The sequence below is a fragment of the Ictalurus furcatus genome, chromosome 14 (assembly GCF_023375685.1).
Source record: "Ictalurus furcatus strain D&B chromosome 14, Billie_1.0, whole genome shotgun sequence".
Classification (NCBI taxonomy): Eukaryota; Metazoa; Chordata; class Actinopteri; order Siluriformes; family Ictaluridae; genus Ictalurus; species Ictalurus furcatus.
In genome coordinates this window covers 20671335-20696821 of record NC_071268.1, presented here as the reverse complement: position 1 = coordinate 20696821, position 25487 = coordinate 20671335, and the positions used below count along the sequence as shown (strand labels likewise).

General features: G+C 38.5%; 2 protein-coding genes and 1 long non-coding RNA gene across 4 annotated transcripts in view; 2 read left to right on the top strand and 1 right to left on the bottom strand.

The window, feature by feature from the left end:
* The first annotated feature begins 14 nt into the window (after positions 1-14).
* On the top strand, positions 15-11252 carry bmb (brambleberry). Of its 2 annotated transcripts, XM_053642118.1 has the most exons (13): positions 15-196; positions 1188-1449; positions 1790-1918; positions 3096-3281; positions 3923-4145; positions 4327-4443; positions 5620-5799; positions 6771-6977; positions 7069-7231; positions 7537-7601; positions 7733-7857; positions 10181-10281; positions 10386-11252. In XM_053642118.1, exons 1-13 carry the CDS (start codon positions 162-164, stop codon positions 10513-10515), a joined length of 1923 nt encoding a protein of 640 aa, XP_053498093.1. In that variant the 5' UTR covers positions 15-161; the 3' UTR covers positions 10516-11252. The 2 variants fall into 2 exon arrangements, with proteins under 2 accessions (XP_053498093.1, XP_053498092.1); XM_053642117.1 differs by lacking the exon at positions 6771-6977 and having other exon boundaries at positions 92-196.
* Positions 11253-11323: 71 nt separating this feature from the next.
* Positions 11324-12317, bottom strand: LOC128617806 (uncharacterized). The gene is made up of 3 exons (XR_008387598.1): positions 11769-12317; positions 11656-11694; positions 11324-11568 (listed from the first exon to the last, which is right to left on the bottom strand). It is a non-coding gene; the product is annotated as an uncharacterized LOC128617806 (long non-coding RNA).
* A 1912-nt stretch (positions 12318-14229) lies between these two features.
* The window catches only part of ankrd27 (ankyrin repeat domain 27 (VPS9 domain)), a 29767-nt gene continuing 18509 nt past the window's right edge, over positions 14230-25487 (top strand). The window contains exons 1-9 of the mRNA XM_053641668.1: positions 14230-14353; positions 18340-18462; positions 20520-20630; positions 20722-20878; positions 22378-22532; positions 22624-22683; positions 22777-22830; positions 23269-23334; positions 25382-25458. Of these exons, the coding sequence (XP_053497643.1) occupies positions 18361-18462; positions 20520-20630; positions 20722-20878; positions 22378-22532; positions 22624-22683; positions 22777-22830; positions 23269-23334; positions 25382-25458 (782 nt within the window). The 5' untranslated portion in view covers positions 14230-14353; positions 18340-18360. The remainder of the gene's footprint in view (positions 14354-18339; positions 18463-20519; positions 20631-20721; positions 20879-22377; positions 22533-22623; positions 22684-22776; positions 22831-23268; positions 23335-25381; positions 25459-25487) is intronic.

Below are 25487 nucleotides of genomic sequence, written 5' to 3'. Positions count from 1 at the left end.
TCGCGCGCGTTAACGTCTCAAGAACAAATCTCGCGAGATTTGCATCATTTCCATGCCCCCGTCAATGTTCATTGGCTGCTCCTTTTCCATTTAAATGGTTGAAGAGAAACAGAGACGCGTCTTCTTCAGTTACAGGCGCATCAACGCAGGAGTTAGGAGGCATGCTCACATTCATGCAAACCGTGATTACAGCAAGGTAAGTTTGGTGAGTGCATTGATTTAGAGAGGTGCGTTTTTAACTTAAATCCTCAGTCTTTATTATGCTGACTTAACATTTTAAATGTTTATTATTATTATTATTATTATTATTATTATTATTATTATTATTATTATTATTTATTTTATTTATTTATTTTTTTACAAAAAGTGTCTTTGTACCTGCTAAACTGGTTATTGTCAAAATGTCTAGAAAAGCATGTTGAAGACGCGCGCGCGCACACACGCACACACACAGAGTAATTCCTGTCAGCTGTGCGAGGGAGGATCCATGCCCAGACTTGTCCTGGACCGATCCTCAGTATTGCAGTTTAATTGTCGAATTTAGCTTATTGCATTATGAATAGATTTGAACCTTCATCAGTCATCAGGAGCCAGAGTGTTTTATGTTGTCCTCGTGCTATTTGTATCTGAACCTAGTATGAGAATAGGTCTTTTGCTGCACTGGGGCTGGTGATGTACTCCAAAAAATGATGGAGTACATCACCAGCCCTAAATGGCACTAAATGGTGCTTTTAAGGATTTGTGTAGGAATCTGCAACAAAAGAATATTCTCTGATTTTTTTTTTTTTTTTTTTTTTTTTAAAAAGGTCTAAAATACAAGCCATTTAGAAAGCTAACACTGTTAACCTCTTTTAGTTTATAACCCTTTCCTCCAAACTCTTTCATTCATTAATCTTTGGTAAGTGCTTCATCCTGGTCAGGGTCACAGTGGATCTGGCACTGTTCCCAGGTGGGAATACACCCTTGATGGCATGCCAGTCCATCACTGGGCACTTTCACACCTATACACCAATTTTAGTGGGCTTTCACACTGGCAGTTTAGTCTAGAACAGGGCATGGTTTGCATGAAAAATTGGTGCTGTGAAAGCTGTGGTACCATGATCCTGAACCTGAGACTATCTGTAGGAGGTGGTCTGAATTTGGTTACACTGGAGCTTCCCCCTCTTTTTTCCCCCCTCACTTTTTAGGGGTCAAATGGTTCAGAGACATCCATGTTTGGAACCATGGATGTTGCTGGTGTGCGTGTTGGCTCTGGCTGGTGAAGCTGGTGCTTTCTTTGAATGGATGAAGGTGGCACCGGCTCCGTCCTCGGTGCCTCCAGCTATGCCCGCTCATCCGACTGCTGTCCCGAGTAATGCTGCACCATTTGAGATGAGTGTTGCTGATGAGAAGATACTGGCTGAGGCGAAACTGATTGCTATGAGTCCTCTTGACAGCTGCCATTTTAGGGTAAATACAGACCTTATTGTGACATTCCATACAAGCAGGTTCATACATGAATAGTGGTTGGACAGTGTAACAAACTCCTAAACAGTGTCCTTTTTTTCTTGTTATTCTGTCTAATGCTTTACTTTGTATTGTTGGTTATTGTTAAATCTATGAATGTTCTATAAAGCACAAGTGATGTGAATTTGACTTATTTATTTTCTTATATAACAGTATTGTATTTGTGACTAATTTATTGAGCCTTCAAGTACAAGGCATTTTTAATTACTTTGCTTACCCCTATTTATTTGGACTGTATTCTAGAGATTTTTATATTTCTAGACTTTCTGACTTCTGCTCACAGGTTGTCTCTCAGCTCAAGGCTACCTGCAATGGCCTTTCAGAAGAACAGCTGGCAAAACTGGGAGTGGCTTTGTTCAACTGCCAGTCAGAAGTAGAGGGACGCAGGACTTTCCTGTGCACTGAGGAAATGGTACAGTGTACACTGATTACCGTATTTAAAATGTTTTATTTTGTGTTCGTGTTCTCGCAGAGCCATTAGCTCATGTTGGTCAGATTGTACATGATTCATCAGAACTAATCACTAATTTTTGTCTGTAACCTTCCTTTGAAGTGCAGCCACTTTTTACCACTCCTCAACAGTGAGTTTAAGTAAGGGATCAACATGCCCCTTACAGTGGATTATCCCTCTTATACCTGCCAGCATTGACTGCTGTCATTAAAGCTGTCATTTGTTTGCAGTGCAAAATTTGCCTGAAAGGAGACAAATAAGGGTTAATTTTCCTTAGTTATTTTATTATCCGGGTTGATCTAGAATTCTCCCCTCTATAAATCCTACACAGATAAAGCAGTGTGATAAATAAGATTACATTTATTTGAATGAATTATACTTATTAGAGGGAGATGTGTGCAGGTGAATTACATTGCTCAGTGCCGTGTCTCTACTAATAATGACAGTTTAAATACTGTATGCACCCACGTGTTACTATGGTTACAATTGTTTATAGGCAGCGTGTTAAATTAGAACGGTAATTAAACTGACTGGAACTACCTGTGCATTATACGGTTTGAACGCATACGTTCCAGCTAATCAGAATCGAGTATTCAGACAGACCATGGTTTGGAAAATGTTAAACAACCAGCAAAGATGTGTCAAAATGCCCATTTTACTTAAGCCAGTCAAATGACCGCTGGATAAACCAAAAGTCTTGCCTACCTAAATACACTGTTTCACTTGTAAATACATAATGCTGGGAAAGAAAATGTGTTCAGAATTCCATTTAATGTTGTCCTTAAACCATTAGAGTTGTAGGTTTCCTGTTAATAAATGGTTTGGTCACCAGTTCCTTGAGCCATTGCATGTGTGGTAGGCAAACAATCATAAGGACCATTTCATGACTTGAAGTGGTGCGATATTCTGATTTCATGCAACTATGAAACTCTCGTTAAAGACTTGTTGACCAGTTCATAGAGGAAAAAGACTTGCACAAGTGCATTTGTAATGGTTTTTTGATAACTGAAATCAACACTAGGCCCCAGATACCTATAGAGTAAGAGCACTGATTATTAATCACTCTTGTTTGCAGTCATATTTATGTAGTTTATACTTGATATGACCATTACATCATTTTTTTTTTTAACTTTGGCAGTCCATTAAAGAGTGCACAGCTGACATGGATTCAGACACCTGGAACGCGTACCACATCGTCAGTAATCGTGCACGCTCCGTGTGTTATGCCACACGTCAGCAGCAGTTTCGAAGGCAGACTGAGCTTACTGTGAACGCCCTAATCTCAACAGCAGCAAACCAGCTGGATGCTATGAAAGACCTGAAGGTCTGCATATCTAGAATTTCTTTATCTATTTTAATTCTTAATAACAAACGTATTTAAAAAAAAAAAAGAATAATAATGGGAAAACTGTTTGGGCACAGTTGCTTAGTGCTCATCACATTTGCCTCACACTTCTGGGGTTGGGGCTTTGAATCCCGGCTCCGCCCTGTCTGTGGAGTTTGCATGTTCTCCCAGTGCTTCAGGGGTTTCCTCCGGGTACTCCGGTTTAGTCTCAAAGTCCATAGAGACACGTTGTAGGCTGATTGGCATGCTATAATTGACTAGTGGTGATAAAGTAAAGTCAAAATGTATGAAGAGCTTGACACGCATGCCCTGTTTGTACCCACTGGACATTTTATGAGGTATAGGTATACTTCTGTGATGTCTAATTAATTGGGTTAATAATTATTGGTGGCCCATCCATTGCTCTCTATAGCCTTTATCAGCCACTCTCTAGAGCAGGGCTTGTCAAACCATTGTAGCCATTTATTTTTATTTGTAAAATATTTTATTTATTTATTCTTAAATGGTGTGACATGCATCTGTCAAGTCAGTAAGTTGAAATAACCAGTTCAGATTGAAGAACTTGAGGGATTGGTCTTGCATAGCAGAAGCATATTCCACATTAGGCCATCTATGTGCAGGAGGGTCAGCGTGAACTACGGGACATGACTGCTGCATCACTGGACAGACTGTTGGACGGTCACAGTGCTCTACAGCTCCAGCAAGGGGCACTAAAGGAGGGCCAGCAGCAGTTGGATGCTTCAATCTCTGCCAATTTGCAAAGGTTGACACAGGAGAAGGCTCTGATTAGCACTGGGCAGCAGCTGGTGGCACAGCTTATCCAGGGAATTACACAGAGAATAGGTGTGTTTCATGGTCTTATGGATGATCAGTTTTTTGAAATTGAGCATTTGTTCTGAAACGCTACACTTTTGATGAGCACTCATTTTGGGTATCTTTGAGAGGGTTTGTATTTTAAATACAGGTTTGGCTGGGCGATTACGATGTTACCGTCTGACATGTCCCTTCTGTTCTGTATGTTTAGAGAATGTCAGTGAGCAGTTGAAAGGTCAAGGTACAGATGTGCAGGAAGGCCATCAGGCTATTCTGAACGACCTGGCTGAAGTCCGAGGGCGTGCACAAGAGATCTACAGTAAAATGGGTAAATCTTCATTAGAACACATTTAGCTAGCTTAGTATTTCTTCATATTGTTCCTGTTACGTTTGTTCATCTGACTGGTGTATGTAGTAGGGCTGCTCGAGTATGGCCAATCATAATCACGATTATTTTGGTCAATATTGCGATCACGATTACTCGTTGACTTTGGAAACATCATGCATTTATTGAACTAAAAAAAACCACAACTTTTTATTGTATTTTTAACAGTGGATTTCCTTGAATATAATTCAACTGGGGGGGGGGGGGGAAAGGTAGAACAAAATAAAATAAATTTTGTGTAGTTAATTAAATTAAATAAAGCTTGCGGCGAATGTCATGTGATGTATTTAGCCAAATCGCATCGACAAAAATGAACTTTAAACTTCCTTAGCCAGTGAAATTCTGTCTCCTGGTTTAGAATCAGCCTGTAGTTTCTCACTATTGGTGAGCTCTAGAAAGGAAATGAGCATATTTAGACCAGCTCTCATGATGCTGGAGGAAATGAGCCTTCTACTGATACCAAACGTTATTTATTTTTGTTCCACATCGGACTCCTCGAAACCAAATTGTTTCTGAACGGCTGAAATGGTGTTCTCTTTCTTGTTGACTGTTTCTGTTTTCTGCCATCTTGGCTCGAGCTGAACTCACTGGCGGCGAGTGAGTTTGGCCTTTAGGGAGGGGTGAAAGCGCACTGCTGTAAAGAAAAATGGCGTGCGGTTTTTAAAAAGACAAAACGAGAGCATGGACTGCGGCACAATAATAGTTTTTTCTTGATTTTTGTTTTCATAATAGTCAGAGGCTGTAATATAGAAACTGAAATCGAAAATTCGATTACTCGCAGAGCCCTAGTAAATAGTCTATTATAAATGGGATGAATAATAATTTGGTAGTGTCATAAATTTGCCTTTTATTTATTTTTTATTTTTTTGTATTGGTGGTGTTTGCTTAGTGAGCCTGCATTGTATTATTTATTAGACGTTAGCGCTGTGTGTAATCTGTATTGATTGGTGAAAGGTACCTTTATATCCATGGCTTACCTGCTTAACATCACACATGGCTATCAGAACTTGACCTTTCTAATCTACCCATGTATATTATGTAATTGAACTTAGCTGTGTGATGAATAATGCTTACAAGTTGAATGATCTACACTGATTTTTCTTCTGAATCTTGTTGCAGAACTTAATTTGAACGGGGTCCTGCAGCAGCAGAACACAACAGTTCAGTTCTATGCTGAGCTCATGGGAAAGCTGGAGCGCATGAACAGCACTCTGGGATACATGCTGACATACCTGGACAACATGCAGAGCAGGCTAGAGGATAGATTACATATGATCCAAGGATACCTGGGATGGGCTGGTACTTAACGTATTTAAAGCATATTCAGATTAAAGGATGGTCAGTGTTCATACAAATGGGGGCGGGAGGGGGAGTGGCATTAAACTTTCCAAGCTAATACTCTATTAAGATGTGGAACATCTCTCTCAGGTGATTTTAATCACAAGTGTACAGGAGCAACACTGTTGAATATGGAGACTGCATTTTGTGACTGGAAGAGCTGACAAATCTGCCATAAGCAGCCCAGTGTCACCTCAAGACCATCCCCAAAATACTAGCCTATTACTAAAACATCAACAAAATGCATATTCAAGTTGAAGAGCATTTTTCTAATGAAACAATCAGGTGACTCGGATGGCTTTTAGATATTTATTTATTTATTTATTTATTTATTTTCAAAGCAGCAATGCAGTTGCATGCTGTCTGTGTTCAGTGACTATGTCAAAGCAGTTTTATATAACTTGACTGTGGATTACTTGGATTCTAGTTTATTTAAAACTGTCCTGAGGCAGAGAGTTGGCAAAACTTTGATCTGTGCCATATTGCATTGCTTCTCCTCAAGTGGCAAAGAGCTGCAGAGAATGGGAGTTTGAGATGGGGTTTGTGGATGAATGTAGTTCAGAGGTGCTGGTGTGCTCTTTTTTTTTTTTTTTTAAATCTCACCACAGAAAATGTGATGTAATGTGCACACACATGACCCCTCCATTTTAAAAAAATAAATTCATTAAAAAAGTGCCATGACACATTCTCAGAAGGAAAAAGTGCAGTTTTCTGGAGGTGTGTATAAAAACATCAAAGGCAATGTGATACAAATGTGGGAAGTGTAAACGCATCTTTATCGCATGTTCAGTAAAAAAGATTGATTTCTGCTTAAATGTATCAGGAAAAGGAGATTTCCGGGTTTTAAAACTCCATCTATAGACTGAATCAAGTTTATCTTAAGAGGTCATGGTTGTCCAAATTTAATTTCTTTTTTCTTTTTTTAAATTCAGGTTTGAGTCTGCGTGCCGTGTGGATATGTATAATGCATGCTGGATATTTCCTGTTCTCTGCGGTCCTGCTGTCCTTCTTGCAGTGTCCCACATTTTCCCGTGTCTCTCTGCTCGTCACTGTGCCCGTCAACGCCATTGCTGAGGTCAATCAGCAGGCAGCTTTCGACCTGGTCACGCTCTCTCTGCTCCTCTTTACGCTCTCACTGGGTTAGTTGCCGTCTGCATGTGTGTGTGCACGTGGGTTTTCATGTTTTGTATCGGAGTCTATGCAGTAACATTGTGTTCTCTTGTTTTCCAGCACGTTGGTTTGTGCTGCAGCTGTTGTGGGCCCTGTCTAACCTGAAGGGCCAAAAGTGCAGTGATGGTGTTCATGCTGCTCTTCTGGCTCCACCTGTTGAGAACACTCCTGAAAAATCCCCAAACCCTGCATACAGTCCAGCGACCTTCTCAACACCTCTAGAGTGAGTCCTTGCATAAGGGATTACTACTTTAACCCCTTATGTCCTACTAAGGAATAGAGGCCCATTAATGCAGACCATTTCTTTATAGCAAACATTAAGTATAGATGTTATTACTAAAAATAGAACACAAAGAGGAAGAAATTATGTATTTATAGATCATGATTGTTTAGTATAACAGGCAGAGAGAATCCCTCCTGCCCAGAGAGCACGACCAGTTTTATTTATTTATTTTTAAATAAATCTGAATAAAACACTGGATTTGTAGCTCCTATTTCTCATCTATTCTAACTACATGTCTATTTTAGAGGAGACCTGGACTGTGACTTGGAGACAGAGATGCCATATCTAGGTCAAGACAGCTTTATGACAGGTGTGTTCTTGTCACACACGTACAAGTGTACATTTTGTGTACGCATGCATGTACTGGAGTGCAGTATAGCATACATATTCATAGGTTTGTCATTTTATTGTGTGCTTATTCATTTATTCTGCATGGTGTAGGTGACCCGTGTATGGTGGCTTTATCTCCGTCCAACGCTTATGGTCCACCCAGATATGGGGGACTATCTGTAGGCACCCCTAGCCATTCTACACCCAGACTGAAGAGTCGACATAGCCTTGGAGGAGTGAGTAGAAAACACAATGCACACATGAACACAAAACAAGCACATCTTTTCATAAAGAGGAAAAGAAGTGCCATTGTGCTAACTTTATTTATTTATTTATTTTTTGTAAATGTCTTCTGTGGGTTTTTCTCTTCTTTTTGAAGATAACACTGGAGCTCACTTATCAGGCTGGATTGTTATGGATTTATTCATGAATCATTCGTAGGAGATTTTACATAAATTTGATATTCAAGAAAATCCTGTAATTTCATAATGTTTGTATTCTACAAAGGTTAGGGGATCTCTTATTTATTGAGAGGAAAATTTTTAAAAACAGTTTCCCTGTGTGATGTGCTCAATTTCCATGATCACCTGGGTACACTATAGATCTTATTTTCTGTTTTCATGTCAAACCATTTTTCTTTTCTTGGAAAGAGACCCTATCAAAGTTTGTTAAAAAGACAAAATTCCTTGGCATAACCTTTTGACTGAACTGTCTTTTATCCCCCACTTCAAGAATTTAAAACACGGTTGGTTTAAAGCCATGAATATCGTAACGGTTTTAACCAAAACTAAGTGAGGACCAGGAAACTCAGTTTTGCTTTAAACTGATTCGGTCACATTTGGATTCTAGGAGCATGGTGTATGGCTCAGCCAGGAAATCATGTGTCCAGTTGATTGGCACTGTTCATCAAAGTATACGTCTGTCCCTGGGGGGGCTTCAGAACATCACCAATTCAAAGCTTATATGTTGAAGCTAATAACTCTCTCTGGAGAATAAATGTCTCTAATTAGAGCTGCAATACACAACATAGGGGTGTGTGTGTAGTTGATCCAATTGTATTAGGTAAGATGCACTTCTGCAATTTAAAAAAAAAAATAATGACCACAACCAACTTTTAATTATCCGAGAGAACTTTCCATCGTGTATATACAGGTGGATCAAAATCTGGAGATCATGTGTCGGCTGTTTTTTGTGGTCAGAAAAGTGGAATACAGATTCCCAGCCATAGTTCAGGGTTTTTTTTAATTATTATTATTATATTTTATTTTTATTACTGCAGAAGCCACTGCTATTATTTTGTCACTGATCATATTAAAACCTCTCAACACAATTTCCTAATAAGAGTCTTGGTCATGTCTTCAAACTCTAGCATCCCTTAAAAACAAACACCCAGTATATTGTAGAAATTAAGTAGACTGTAGTCTTTGAGGCCACAGAACTTTAAAATGATTTTTGTTGTTGTTGGGTACCAGGGCATTGTGGAATTCCAGGGAATGATCAAGCAGATACTGCTGCTAAGGAGGCCTCATCTTCAGAGCTCAATTCCCCTATTCCACCTTCAAACCCATTATAAACTCATGTCTTCAAAAAATAAAAAAAATAGCTAACTGATTGGGATTAATGTAGTGCAAATAAACTTGATGAAATAAACCTTGTTGTTGGTAATTTTTTTTTTTTTTTTTTTTTTTTGGTTTCTGTTTGGATAATCACTGGAACAAAATCATTTACACCCATTGCAGAATAGGCCACTCCAGACTCACTCAAGATTCTTCCTTTATGCCCCTTATGCCAAAGTCCAATATCTGTGATGCATATTTTAATGTACTGTGATGTTTCAGCTAACGATCAACCGACTATCGGTTTATGAATATTTTTCCCGATATTTAAGCATTTTCCCATAATCAGTTTTGAAAATTTCGGAAAACCGATAAATGGCGCTATCTGGTGGGCGTTTTGAGAATTACGCGCAGGAGCGCAATTGCAGCACTAAATCTGACTGTGCGCACAGGTAAAGTAGACTTGCTTTGCTTTAATTAATAAACTTTAACATAACTGCCATTAAAATATAAAAGAGATGCTACATAAACACTTGATGTAGTTTAAGCAGCTTGGTGCTAAGAAATGGAGCAAACTCACGGAGTCACGTAATCTGTTTACCACATCGAAGCTTTTATTTAAAACAGGTTTGTGGATGTCACCAAGTGCAAATAAGCTGTGCATGCACCTGGAAATTTCGTAGTGATGTATGGGGGAAATTTTTTTTTTTTTTTTTTTTTTGTTCGGTTTGGCAAATATTTACACAATTTTAGTAAACGACTGATAAATGAGGCCCTTTGTCTGTTAGACAACCAAATTAAAGTATTTTCTTTATGTACCCCAACTGTACATATAAATAATATTTAACAGGTGCGCTCATTCAACATTAGATTCTGGTATAATACATTAAATAAATATTTATACTTGATTCTACTCAATCAAATTTTTGTTAAATGATTCCATTTTGGATGAGAATTGAGCATTAATAAATGCTTTGACTCTGATGCGTGTACTTCTTGGCAGGCTGTTTTTGAGAGCATTACCCAGAGGAACCTGGGAGGTGTCTTGGATACAGTCAGCCAATCCCGGAGCTCCAGCCCCAATCAGTCAGTCGCCAGCAACGGGTATGCCCGACTTTAAATAACATGAAGTGTATTGTGTGTCTAGGTTTTTGTGGCAATTTTGATTTACTTCCTGTAAACACTGGATTGACTTCTTTTGATCACAGCTCTTTCTCAGGACGTCCTTTGTGTAGTGGTACCACCAGGCTAGGACAGCCATGTAAGAAGAGGGCACTGGTGGGTCAGGACTTCTGTAGGGTCCATGAAGGGGGACCCAACTCCTACAGTCACCTATAAAACAGTGCGTTGCTCCACTGCCACCTCTAGCACCAGCGAGTGTATTGTTTGTATCTTGTGTTTTCTTAAATCTCAGCAATCCATTTGTTTTTAATGTGTTATCATAATGTTCTGTTTTTATTCATCCTCTCTATGGATATAAGATGGTGTAAAGTTTGTATTTATAATAAATGACCAAAGTCAGTTTGTATGATTTTATAAAACATTTTTAATGCTGCTTTTAAGAAACCTGTAACTTCTAAATGTGCTTGTCCATTATTTGTGAACCTAGTGCCTCTACCAGGTTTAACAGACCCCTTTTTTATTATTATTTATTTAGTACAGCCGAATTTCATTTAATGCTAACTCTGACTTTCATTCATTCAAAACCACTGATTATTAGCCTTATATTATGTGGACTGTCTGCCTAACAAGTTCTGATGAATTATATGTTGCTGTAAAAACAATGTATTATGATGAGCACCTTTTTTTTTTATATATATATATAAACCTATTATTTGACTTGTAACTCTGAGCTGCTGTTATAGAATTGTCACACCAGATAATCAACACCTGACCAATCAGTCTAGAGCATTTGGCAACATTGGGGTATAGTATACAAATGCACTTGCATGAGCTATAGATATAAAACCACCTCAATAAACCCAACCAGAGTTCAATGCACATCCTTTAGTATCTAAATGTTACTTATTCTAGTAAATCGCTCCATAATTTTTGTGTAGAGCCATGAGTTTAATTGTATTATATGTGGCACATCACACATTCTTTTAATGATTAAACTCAGCTTTTTCTTTTGTATATCAGTAGCTCTTTTTGATTGAAAAAAAAAAAAACGTTCTAATAAAATATGGATGTATGAGCACCTTCAGGATCTTCTGCCTCAATGCACACTAAACCATGATCAGAATCAGGAGGACTGTTGAGACACTAGTGGTGATTTTATTAAGTACAAATCAACTAGTGAGATGAACAAAGTTTAGTATAAATCTAATTACTAAGGCTAATCTTGAATGAGGTGGTGGCCTGTTTCATCTTATTTCAGATCCATCCGTTCTATAATGAGAAAGTGATAATTAGTTCAATCATGATGTAGACATTGTTAAGAAATAAACTACTATAACCAAATCCTTGAAAACTCACCTTCATTTTCCCTCTCATTGTTTTGTCCTGGAGGCTGTACTGAAAAATGAACAGAGGGAGTGTCACGAAGTCTATAACTCTATCTAATTTTGTAGTTAAATATTTAAACTCACAGTTAATATTCTGTTCCAAAACCACGTCGCCGCCAAATGTATTGCCGAGTGCAATGGGTTGATGTGATTGGCTGCCCTCATTCCGTATGTTGATGGTCCCATCTCCAGTTCGAAAGACAAAAAGTAACAAGATTTTCATTACATAATGATAATGCCACTTTCACATGAACGTGAAGCAATCATTCAAGCTGAGGCAAGTACCAGTTTGTTCTCTGGGTGCAACAGGACCTGCTCCTTCTCTGGCTGGAGGTCCTGTAATTGAAGAGAAGCGGTTACAGTGGCCTACCTACAGTACACTCAGTCAGTCATTGCTGTTTACTAAATCAGAGGAAGTAATTCCTTTCATTCTCAGCTCAAGAATGTAAATGGACATTGTCAAACAAATATTAGTACAATTCAAAATGTTACATAATTAAATTGCAATAAAATACAATGTATTATTGGTCATTCTCACCAGTATAATTGTTGCGACTTATAACCTGCCCTTGAAAGTTATTTGCCTCCAGAACTGCACCTGTCTGCACACCTCCTCCTGTAACGGCTATGTTTACCCTCGTAACTTCTGTGAGAAGAACATAATTTTCAACCGTTGAACGTTTTTCATTACATAATGATGGTGAAAATGTCGCTGTGACTGAATGCTGAAAAATCAAGTAATATACTTTGACTTAACTACATGACATAGTGAAACAGATTAAGCCTAGTCAGTTCAGTTTATGGTGAGATACTGTATGTCCAAATGTCTGTAATGCTCCGATGTGATCACATCATAAAAACAGAACAGAGATCACTTACACACTCTGATAATGAGACAGAGACTGAAGTGGACGATGCCGATAATTAAAGTAATAATGCATTTTTTATTGTAAACATATAATTCTTTAAAGTTGGCAGTAAATTTTTTTTTTCATAAGTAGATTAGGTAGGTGCATCTTTTCATCCATCCATCCATCTTCTACTGCTTACTCCTTCTTCAGGGTCACGGGGAACCTGGAGCCCATCCCAGGAAGCATCGGGCACAAGGCGGGGTACACCCTGGACAGGGTGCCAGTCCATCGCAGGGCACAATCACATACATACTCACACACCCATTCATACACTACGGACACTTTAGACACACCAATCAGCCTACCATGCATGTCTTTGGACTGGGGGAGGAAACCAGAGTACCCGGAGGAAACCCCTACAGCACGGGGAGAACATGCAAACTCCGCACACACATGGCCCTGGCGGGACTCAAAACCCGGACCCTGGAGGTGTGAGGCGAACGTGCTAACCACTGAGCCACCGTGTGCACTTTTTCAGTGAATGAAATATTTTAATGCGATTTTTCTCCTCTTCACTTTTGGGGGTAGCCAGATTTCAACATGCTGTTTACTTGCATGACACATGAAAGAGATGCAATGCTCAAAGTACACTATATGGGCAAAAGTTTGTGGACACCTGACCATCACACCCATATGTGCTTATTGAACATCCCATTCCAGATGTAGTCCCTCTTTGCTGTTACAATAACCTCCACTCTTCTGGGAAGGCTTTTCATTAGATTTTTGAGCGTGACTGTGGGGATTTATAAACATTCAACCACAAGAGTGTTAGTGAGATCAGACACTGATGTTGGGTGAGGAGGACTGGGGTGCAGTCAGTGTTCCAGTTCATCCCAAAAGTGGTCGGTGGGGTTGAAGACAGGGATCTTTGCAGGACACTTGAGTTTTTCCACTCAAACCTTGATGAATCATGTCTTCATGGAGCTCACAATGGAATTGTCATGCTAGAACAGGTTTGGGCCTCTTAGTTCCAGTGAAGGGAAACTGTAATATTATAGCATACAAACACATTCTATACAATTGTGTGCTTCTAACTTTGTGGCAACAGTTTGGGGAAGAATCACATATGGGTGTGATGTTCACAAACATTTAACCATATAGTGTTATACACAATGAAATAATAAGCCTAATATTTAAACAGTCAGGTTGTATTTATAAAATATATCTGTGTTGAAGGGTCCACAGAATTTGTTGTTGTTGTTATTGTTATTGTCATTATTATTAATGCATTTATGTATTTATTTATTTGTTTATTTATTAGAGTTGAAAGTCTGTGGGCAAAAAGTTTTGAGTCCCTGGTATTAAGGATGGTGTGTTTACAGTTAGCCAACATTTTCTATGCGTTCTGTGTTTATTTTTACCTGCGAGATTTTAAGTAATAGACAGAATGAATGCTTTTTAGAAAATTATTATACTTCAGTTTGAAACGTTCATTGGTACGGTCTTAATTATTACATTCAGATTTATGAGTTCAAGTTCATAATTAGTAACGGCATGACTCTAACCCCAGAGGGTTTCCCTCTGATAGTCTGACAGCCTTGAATAAATAAACATACCACCTGCAACATACCACCTGACTGAGCGTAGTGGTCGGGTCTGGCGAGAGTAGGGCCGTTCTGATTGGCCAGTGAAACCGTCAATCTAAAGTGGTCACGTTTGGGGAAGTGCTGTAGCTTTGGCTAATGTTATGCTAAATCGAGTCAGGCCTTCTGTAATAAACGTTAAACCTAACATGCAGACGAGACTGACATAAACCAGGTAAGCTTTCCAGACCTGTTTAGTAAGGTTTAAAGCACTTTATTTGATTCGTCACATTTGCTACAACATCCTGAACAGCCATGTCATGGTATTAGCTTATTAGCTAGCTTACTGTGTGTCTGTTTATTCTTCTCTCATCCTGCCTCATGTTTTTAAACCGTGTTTGGTTTTAGTGTTAATTACAGCTGGTGAGAGTAATCTGACTAGTGCGGTGTCTGTGCACTGACATGCGACATAAATCAGCAGGTTGTAAGGTGTGCTGGTCAGCAGTATACATGTCGGATGACCAATTTGAGGAAATGTCACAAGCTAAGTGAGCAGTTTAGCAAAACCTGGATTTCCTTCCTTACATACAGGAGCTAAGATGAGATGTCACGTAGCTGTGATGAATGTGTTAGCTAATTAGCTACAGTTGTGCCCAAAAGTTTGCATACCCTTTGCAGAATCTGCTAAATCTTAATACTGTTAACAAAATAAAAATCCCATGTTTTTTTTATTTAGCTCTGTCCTGAATAAGCTATTTCACATAACAGATATTTGCATATAGACCACAAGACTAGATAATAGCTGAATTTATAGAATTACCCCATTCAAAAGTTTACATATGCTTGATTCTTAATACTGTGTCTCGTTATGACTGTGTTTATGTTTTGTGATAGTTGTTCATGAGTCCCTTGTTTGTCCTGAGCAGTTAAACTGCCCACTGTTCTTCAGAAAAATCCTCCAGGTCCTGCACATTCCTTGCTTTTCCAGCATCTTCTGCATATTTGACCCCTTTCCAACAGCGGCTATATGATGTTGAGATCCATCTTTTCACACTGAGGACAAATGAGGGACTCATACACAACTATTATAAAAGGTGCAAACATTCACTGATGCTCAAGAAGGCCAGATGATGCATTAAGAGCCGGGGGTGTGTGTGTGTGTGTGTGTGTGTGTGTGTGTGTGTGTGTGTGTGTAAACTTTTGAACAGGATGATCGGTGTAAATTGTTATTTTTGTTTAAACTGTCCTTCAGAGCTAAATAAGATAGTTACATCTCTCCCAGAAGACAAAATACTAACAATTTACACCAGTCAGTTTACACCCCCTGATTGATTTAACAATGTCATGAATAATGAGACATGCCCTTCGTCCCAATTTACATCATTCGTATGTGAATGTTTTTAGAATGCAAGATGATTGGAATACAATATTCATGTTCCATACTTGTCCGTTATATAGTTTTATAAAAGTTATTTAAAAAATGTCATAAAAGCTATGAAAATTAATTTTAAAAAGTATAAAAACACATACCTGGTCTCCTCCAATATGGTGGTATGGTGGTGGGGTGGTGGGGGGGGGGCATATGATAGGGGAGGCTTGGGTGGGCTTTAGTTACAAAATATTGAGAAGCTCTGGTGTAGCTGAACGAAGGTTTGATGATCAAATCAGTGCCATGTTCCTGACCTGAGATTTAACATACTGTACAGTACTGGATCTCTAGCTTAATATTTCGCAGTACACTAGGGATGTACTAATCCAGTACTGAGTGACAGAACTAGTACTGGCTTGAGATGGTGGATCATGTTAGATTGGATTAAAACTGACATTTATTTATGTCATAAATGTGTGTTTTGTTGACCGACATGACACAGATCTTGGCATCACACCTCCCGTGGTTAGATGAGATTGTTTGCAGAGAGTCGTAATGGTTACTGTGAGGATGCCGTTATGTTTGTATCATATCGAGAATTGTGGGACCTGGGATCGGTTTCTGAGTTGTGTTGCGTATTCATGTTCAAGTTCAGTATTTACATTGTGTCTACGTGCGTGTTGGTCTTATTGAAAATGTAAGGTTTTTACATATGTAAACTTCCCTTGATTTTGTTGGGAATTTGTTTTAGAGGGAACAAATCTGTAAGGATTATCACTACAGTAGAGTGTTTCCCTCTTGTGAAAGTATTTGTTCTCCACCATCACGAGTGTGTGGTTCCCCGCCAGCCAGTTCTGGCCCATAAACACCAGATCACATGGTGTGGTTCACATTCCTCTGCTTTTCAGCATCCATCTGAAGCACTGTGGTGACGAGGGTCATAGATCGGGGGTGTGGTGTGGTGGAGTGGAGGCCCAGGTTTTACATTAAGGCTTGGGACTTGACCTGTCTTCACGGATCATGTGATTTGCCTCCGAATATGTACGCTTCTTAGTCTACATGTTATATGCTTGGACTGGACTCTCAAAAACTGACTGATGGCTCTGTCTTTCCTGATTCGTCACATTAAGGGTCTGAAGATGCGATTATTCTCCGTGTCACACGCTCTGCTTAATCGTCATAACCAAGTGAGTATGCTGACACCTGAGTATAGTGAGGGGATTTGTAGCTTGAGTACTACAGTTGAAGTAATGACTTAAGTGAGTATGCAACAGTTTGAAGATTTCGTTTAATACCTATTGTCACTGATTGAAGTATGTTCATTTTCGATCAAACTTTGTCCAGGATTAAAACGGTGATTATCTGTTGTAAATCCTTTCTAGCCTAAGACCATGCATAACCTTCCTGTGCATCTAGGAAATGTGAACTAGCCAGTATTTAATACGTGTCGGATCATTGTGGAGCAGGAGCCGGCACCTTTACAGCTTTTTTTTGTCTTTTAATAACATCATAAAAATAAAATAATTTAATGAATATTTGTTGGTTATGTGTCACCAAAACACTTGGTAACTTATTCATAGCGTACTTGCGTTATCAGTCACATGTGCTCACACATCATGTATATAGCATGGACATGTTGGGGGGGGAAAAAAGGCTGCTGACTTTTGTCTGCTGTCATTTCTTCAAGAGGTAAGCAAACGTTAATGGGACACAACAAGATGGTAAAAAGCAAGTTTCTGTTTCTGAAACTTGGCCCAAAATTCAACCCTGTGTCTTGGGTGGGTTTTTGAATTTCTAATGGACACCGAACTGCCACAAACGAGCAGAGGAAATTGCTCTGGAGATCAGGAGGAGACTGTAAGTTACATGGCTGCGTTGTGGAGTAATTTCTGTAAGCTAAGAAAGTCTTTTTTCTTTATATTGATATTTGTGCTATTTGGGCATAATGTACATTTGTAAGACCCAATGTTCTGACCGAAATGTTTGTTGTGAGGCTGAGCGCGTATTGTGAAGCTGTACAGCACTATGTACTACATCATTACTTGGTTTACCACAGCTCTGTTTTAAGCATTGTTAACTTTCTATCTATGATGAATATTCCTGTCTAGTAGCAACGCCACCTCACAGCTCCAGGGTTCCTGGTTCAATCCTGAGCACGGGTTACAGTGAATCTGTTAGTTTCTCAGAAATAACACTTCCCATAGTGTGCAGGAAGCATTGTGGTCTTTTTAAATCAAGTGCTTGACTGTGATTTGACTGATTTTTCTGACTGAGTAAAATATTTCTAGTGATTGCATTTGATCAGTCAGTTGTCTGTGCCTTTTCTACCTCCAGCTGTCTGTTACAGTTGAGTTATTTTGGTGCATAAGTAGCATAAATGCATTAAGTATGGGTGTTTATTGGCAATGAAACGGTTCACTTAGAAATGAAAATTACACCAAAATATGGTAGGCCAAAAGTATTAATTAGTCTTAATGGCAGATCTGACTCTCCTCTCAAACAGACCTGGTCTACAGCAGTTAACCAGTTATCATTAACCGAGATCGAGCTAAACTAAATACAAATGGCACACTGTCTATTTATTATTTTGAGGCAAGTGATTATACCACCTTTCAAACTCAACTACCACAGCTATGACCCTAATCAGCCAACCAGACTCTATTAATATGAGCTAATACGATTAATGTGATGATGCACAATGGCCTGTCCACTACATTTTCTCTCTCTATTTCAACTTGTGTCCTCGTTATGCTTAGGTTTTCATTTTTTTCTTTCTGCCTACATTGTTACTCTCCTCGTTCCACCGTCTCTTCTCACAATCCTTTCCCTTTTCCCCTCCCTGTCCACTGTAGGAGTCAGAGTGCTGGGTCCCTATGGCTGTGTATGATGAGGATATTCTGAAGAATCCATTTTACCTGTCATTGGAGAAGCAAAGACCGGACCTCTGCAACCGAGTGGCGGAAGTACATGGCATTGTAAGCAATTTTCTGAACAACGTAAATTTTCTTTAGTCTGTGTTTGTAAGTTAATGATCTGCAGTGTATAGAAATATGCCATGAATACAAGGAGTCTATACCCTGTAATATCCATGTAGATTTTGCTTACTGAAAACTGTATCGTATACGTACACTATATGGCCAAATGTTTGTGGACACCTGACCATCACACCCATATATGAGCCTTCTCCAAACTGTTTCACATAGTTAGAAGCACCCAGTTGTCTAGAATGTCTTTGTATGCTGTAGTATCTCTTCACTGGTTTCCAGTTTCTCTTCACTGGAACTAAGCGGCCCGAGCTGGTTCCAGCATGACAGTGTTCCTGTGCACAAAGCGAGCTCCATGAAGACACGCTTTGCCAAGGTTAGAGTGGAAGAACTCGAGTGTCCGGCACAGAGCCCTGACCTCAACCCCACTGAATACCTTTGGGATGAACTGGAACAGCGACTGCATGCCTGACCTCACTAATGCTCTTGTGGCTGAATGAACACAAATCCCCACAGCTGTGCTCTAAAATTGAGTGGAAAGTCTTCTCAGAAGAGTGGAGGTTATGATAACAGCAAAGGGAGACTGGAACGGGATGTTCAACAAGCAACTTTTGGCCATATAGTGTATTTGAATTGTGTTGCATTTGGTCTACCGCACTTGAAGCTGATTGTACTCAACACTGAGTATGTTCTGTGCTCAGTATGCAAATGTGCCGTTTTGATCCTAAGCCCAAGCGCGCAGAGCGACTATCATTACTTATCCAGTTTTCACCATGTGATCGTTACTGTGCCATACTGAATCAATTGTAGACTCTGTTTAGAAGCAGCATGTGGCATAAGCCTTCTTTCATACTTCACAAAATGAAAATCTCTTCAGTGCTTATGATTCATTTTACTCTAGAGTAGGGCTGCTTGATTAAATGGTGTCACGATTTTTTGACTCTTACATTATTCTAGTCGATTTAATGATTAATGGTGCATTCTTACTACAGCCAGTAAATTCTCAATAGCCAATATCCTGCACAAAATAACCTCTGTTTAGTATAAAACTCGTAATATGACAAGGCCTGTGTGTGCTCCTAAAGTTAGAAAGGAAACCTTTGCCACTGGACACAATATTAAAGTCTGGTTAAAAATTTAGTCATGACAGTTTTCTATTAATCTGCCAATAGTGACTCATAAACCACTCATGGGTGAAAATTTATCTTGGTAAGAGTGCTCTTTGCGTGTGCTATTCATCCTGTAGTTCAGAGCGAAACAGCTAATACAGTGAGTCATGTAGTTCATTCATTCATTCATTCATACATTTAGTAGTTGTTTGTTTAGTAATAGGAATTTGTTTATCACTGAGTAATATGAAATATTTGTCCAGCTGGACTGAACAAATTGGTAAATTTTTACTGCAAATAGGTGATTGGATCATTTTAAAATCACCATGATAAAAGTTGCTGGGACCAGTGGCCATAGACGTTATTGTATCATGTGACTCACACCTAGTTTCTGACATTGTTCCTCTTTGTTTCCTTGTGTAGACTCTCAGTGCATATCTGCATGACACTGTTCTGCAATCAAATTGTATTGAGAAATAAATTTAAATTGCAATTTGAATACAGTTTGTTGTATTAAGGCTATTAATGTTAATCTTATAGAAAATCTCTCTGCGATAAAGCTTTAGAGAAAAAAACTGAGCTTTTTTTTCTTTTTCTGAAGTGTGAATCAACAATATGTAAAATGGGATTGTGAAGCTGTACATCACATCCTCTGACTTTGTAGTGAAATGAATGTTAAACCTTTGAGCAGACACGAAGTGGCATCTCTAGACTGTTGCATGAAGTTGTACCTCAGGTGCTACTGTACAATTCACTCTGATTCAGAGCTTGTTTATGCTTTAATTTTTTTTTTTTAATTCTGGAGTATTTTTCGCAGATCAATGAGAAGAAAGAGAATTGAAAATCTATTAGAACAACTGTAACATAAAATGGGGGAAAAGTGAAGAGAACTAGATACTTTCTGAAAGCACTGTAGTTATCTTCTGTTTGTGTCTGTAGGTCTTGGTTCCATGTCGTGGAAGTTTATCAGCTAGTTCATACACAGCAGCACAGTTTGAGAGCTATGTCCTCTTGCCTGCAGAACAAGGCTTCCAGACAGTTGATGGGAAGGTACATACAGACACACCCACCTCTGATCAGTCACTGGGAGGGTTAGCAGTGTGCAGTGATTGTAAGCAACGTTCTTTGTTGTATTTTTCAGGAGGTGGCAATAGAAAATAACCAGGTGCATTTGGTGACTGGGTTTGTGAGCCCTGCTTCACTCCCCATTTTGTTTGAGGAGACATTCTACAACGAGAAGGAGCAGGCCTACAGTATCCTGTGTATCAACCGGCCGGTTGACTCTGAGCCCAGCACAGGTAGAGCTCTCCACCTTTAAACACTGGGCCCTTACCGTCAAGGTGCTGGTGCTGGAACCAGTTCAGGGAACCTGGCGGATTTTAAAGAAGTGGCCCAAGTTTAATGATGCAGTGAGATTTTTAACAAATGGTTAATGAGAGTTTTATAACACATGGAACAAAAATAATAACAACCATAATGTTTTAAATAGATATATAGATGGCTATACTTTATTGATCACATGAGGGAATTTATGGTGCAGCAGCATAAAGAATAACAATAAAATTGAATGAAGAATTGCAAATCTACAAAAAAAACCCACACTGAATGTTAACTAACGATATGTACAACATCAACAAGAGTAATAGTAGTAAATAAAAGAAAAAAGGAGCAATAAAAACAGGTGTGCAAAAATAACAGTGAATAATATACACAACATACACTACTGGTCAAAAGTTTAGACGCACTCATTCTTTATTTTTATTTTTTTTATTTTTCTACGTTTTAGAATAATTGTAAAAAAGTCATCAAAACTCTGGAGTAACACAAATGGAACTATGGGAATTATAATGTGATTAAAAAATCCAAAATAATTTAGTATTTTAGCATCTTCAAAGTAGACGCCCTTTTTGCCTAGAATTTCCAGAAATGTATTCTTGGCATTTTCTCAACCGAGTTCTTGAGGAATTTCCCTGAGATGCTTTTTAAACAGTATTAAAGGAGTTCCCACCTACGCTGGACACTTATTGGCTGCTTCTCGGAATATTTTGCTCAAGTCATCCATTAAAAAAAAACTATATTTTTGTAAATAAAATGTTAGTTTTCTAATGAAAGAAATGAATATCTCGGCACAATTATATTTTTGTCTACAACACTGATTTCAAACATTTAGTCATACACCTTCAGATCAAAAGGTTTTTAAGATCATGAGAAACATTTCAGTCGAGTGTCTCCAAACTTTTGACCGGTAGTGTATGTAATATAAACATAAAGATAAACTGTATGTACAGATGATTTACATGTTTGTCTCTGATTTGACAACATTTTACTATCCAAACTGGTCTATAAAAAAAAAAAAAATCATGTATGGTCCTAAACGATATAAAATGATTGATGTCTGTTTATGGCTATTCTGTGAACATAGCTGTTCTTTTGAAGTATAACTTTAAACCTGGTATTAGGATAGCTACTATGGTACATGTAAAATGTTTATTCCCTTGTTAGACCATTGATAGTGCAGTTGTTGTTGATATTGCAATATTTACATTCTTTACTTTCTTTATTTTCTTTACTTTTTAAAAAAAAAATTTATCTTCACGTTTGTGTCTCAGTTTAATGACGGTAGAAATTATACTTTTTGTGCACTTTGTTCGTTTTTGGTTCAAGAGAGAGGCTTTTTTGTTTTTTATTGGGCATTTGTGTAAAAACCGCAGAGAACTGAGACTTGCCACTGACTGAACGACCTCTCTGAGCTCCATGACTTATGGAAGCCTGATCCTTATGAAACTCTGTTTGTCAGTTGAGCTGAGTCCTGTCCCTACAAACTACTGCCTGAAGAATGTCGAGGAGGTAAAGGACTTCCTGGGTCGCCATGCCGAGAAACTGGATAAATTCATTTCTGTGTTCTGCCAGTCCTTTAAAGAGCAGGAAAGGAAGGGTCTGCGCCATCACATAGTAAGTGAGACTCAATTTTCCCTTATTACTCCTTAATGCAGGTATTGTGTAGTCAAGGGAAGAATAACTACATGTCCTTTTTCCTCCCCAGGATGCCGTACATGCCCTGTATACAAAATGTCTTCAGTGCTTGCTGAGAGATTCACGTCTGGTACGTAGAGATCAACGTGTGCTCTAGGGTTCAGCTGGGTCTGTACTGGTGTCTTGTGCTGTGAGTTGATGAAGTGTGTGTTGTGGATTTTAGAAGGTGCTGACCAAGCAGGAGCTTCAGATGACCCTTCTCAAACAAGCAGTGGAGGTAAGTTTGCATAAACCTGCTGTCACGCTAATTTTTTTATTCTTCTCAAGTACCCATACGTTTTAATCCTAAGAGAAGAATGCAAGCACTTAAACAAAAAAAAAAAAGAATTAGGAATGTCATTCTCTTCCCCCTCACAATAGGCTAAAAATTGAGAACTCAATCACATATGTTGTTAATAAATCAAATAAATCTAGCTAGCTAATTACCTAGTACAGAAATCTTTGTTTACAGTGTGAGTATCACATGAGAGACTTTTTTTTTCAATATCAGCTCAAAAGGTCAGTTCTTTTTCAGTTAAAAAAAATAATTGCATTGTGTGAAAGCGGCTTAAACCAGAGCAGCATATATGGAGCAAGGGACTGAGTAGATCTCGAAAGTTTTGAGATTTGTTTGTCTGTGGAGCACATTATTCATACTGCTCTTGTTTTTTGGCAGATGTACATACACAATGATATCCATGATCTCCTCTTTAGTTATGTGGGAACTCTCGAAGCAACTCAGGTACTGTTATGTATGTATGTGTGCACATAGTGTGTGTCTGTGTATGTATTTTCTGTGTGACTATGTTTGGGTCATGGTGGTGTTTTTGATCTTTTTTCATTTACGATGAATGCATTTTATGTTTCTGCTTTATTTCATGTCGACGTATTATACTTGGTTATACCACCGAGCTGTTAAATTCTCAATTTTAATAGGTCAGAAGTTGTTCATTTTCTATAACAGCAGCTCTGATAGTAGTTCCGGCTGCACGGCAAAGCACAGGTTTATATTAATGCTCTATTTCTAAAACAACATAGAATTACCTAATTATAATAATAAATTGATTAAAAAACTTATTGTTATTTAACAAAGTGTTTAACAAAGTTTTCCTCCACAGGTGAAGCTTTATGGTTTCTCAGTAACATGACAAGCTGCTTTTATTTTTTTGTCTAATTCAATTTAAAAAAGAGATAAAAGAGTGGCACGTGAGGGAAAAACTATTGATAGCTGGAATAGCATAAATGATAAAAGGAATTAACTTGTCTCACAGACATTCCACGTCATTAAACATAGCTGTATGTTCATATACAGTGCTATGAAAAAGTATTTGCCCCATCCTTCTTCTGTTTTTGTATCTTCTGTTTTTGTATCTCGTACAAATTGTTTCAGAAATGAAAACAAATTCTAAGATTAAACAAAGGCAACCTAAGTAAACACAAAATACAGTTTTTAAATGATCATGTTATTTATTGAAGCAAAAAAGTTATCCAGTACCAACTGGGCCTATGTGAAAATGTATTTGCCCCCGTAGTTACTAATTCCCCAAATCTATGAAACTCCAAATGACCAGTAGTGAACCTTCCCAGAAGTGACCAACCTTCCAATATTCGTCCAAGAGCACAGCAACTACTCATCCAGGAAGTCACAAAAGAGCCAAGGACAACACCAAAGAACCTACAGGCCTCTCTTACATCAAGGTCACTGTTGATGACTCCACTATCAGAAAGACACTGGGCAAAAATGGCATCCATGTAAGTGTGGCGAGGTGAAAACCACTGCTAACCCAGAAGAACATTAAGGCTCATCTGAATTTTGCCAAAACACACCTTGATGATCCTCAAACCTTTTGGGTGAATGTTCTGTGGATTGATGAGTTGAAAGTGGAACTGTTTGGACGACAGGGGTCCCGTTACATCTGGCATAAACTAAACACATAATTCCACAAAAAGAACATCATACCTACGGTCAAGTGTGGTGGTGGAAGTATGATGGTGTGGGGATGCTTTGCTACTTCAGGGCCTGGGCAACTTGCAGTAACTGAGGGAATCGTGAATTCTGCTCTCTACCAGAAAATCCTTAAGGAGAATGTCCGGTTTTCAGTCTGTAAATTGAAACTCAAGCACAACTGGATTATGCAGCTAGACAATGATCCAAAGCGTAGAAGTCCACCTCTGAATGACTCAAAAAAGCTAAATTAAAATTTAGGAGTGGCCTAGACAAAGTCCTGACTTAAACCCAATTGTGATGCTGTGACAGGACCTTAAATGGGCATTTCATGCTCGAAAATCCTCCAGTGTGGCTGAACTAAAGCAGTTCTGTGAAGAAGAGTGGGCCAAAATTCCACCACAGCCCTGTGAAAGACTGATCTCCAGTTATCGGAAGCGTTTGGATGCAGTTATTGGTGTTAATTAGTTTTTCACATGGGTGATAGGTGTTGGATAACTTTTTTTGCATCGATAAATAAAATAAATAATAAAAACTGTGTAGTGTGTTTACTCAGGTTGCCTTTGTTTTATGTTGTATTTAGTTTGAAGATCTAAAACTATTTAGTATGAGATATACACAAAAACAGAAGAAATCAGGATGGGGCGAATACTTTTTCACAGCACTGTAGCTATGTTTTATATACAACATTGTTGTGGTGTAAGAGAAATAACACACTTCCGGATGCATCATTATGGGAAAATATGAACATTCTATGTAGTAACAGCATCACACCACCAGGTTGTCGATTATTTTCCCATAACAGCACATCTCATCTTGTTTTTCATATCTTGTACTTTAATAGGATGCTGCATTCAATAAAACAACAAGAGGGCTGCAGGAACTGCAGCAGAAAGATCTTGGAGTGAAGTCAGACTTCAGGTGAGCTGAATACAGTGAAGAAAAATTCA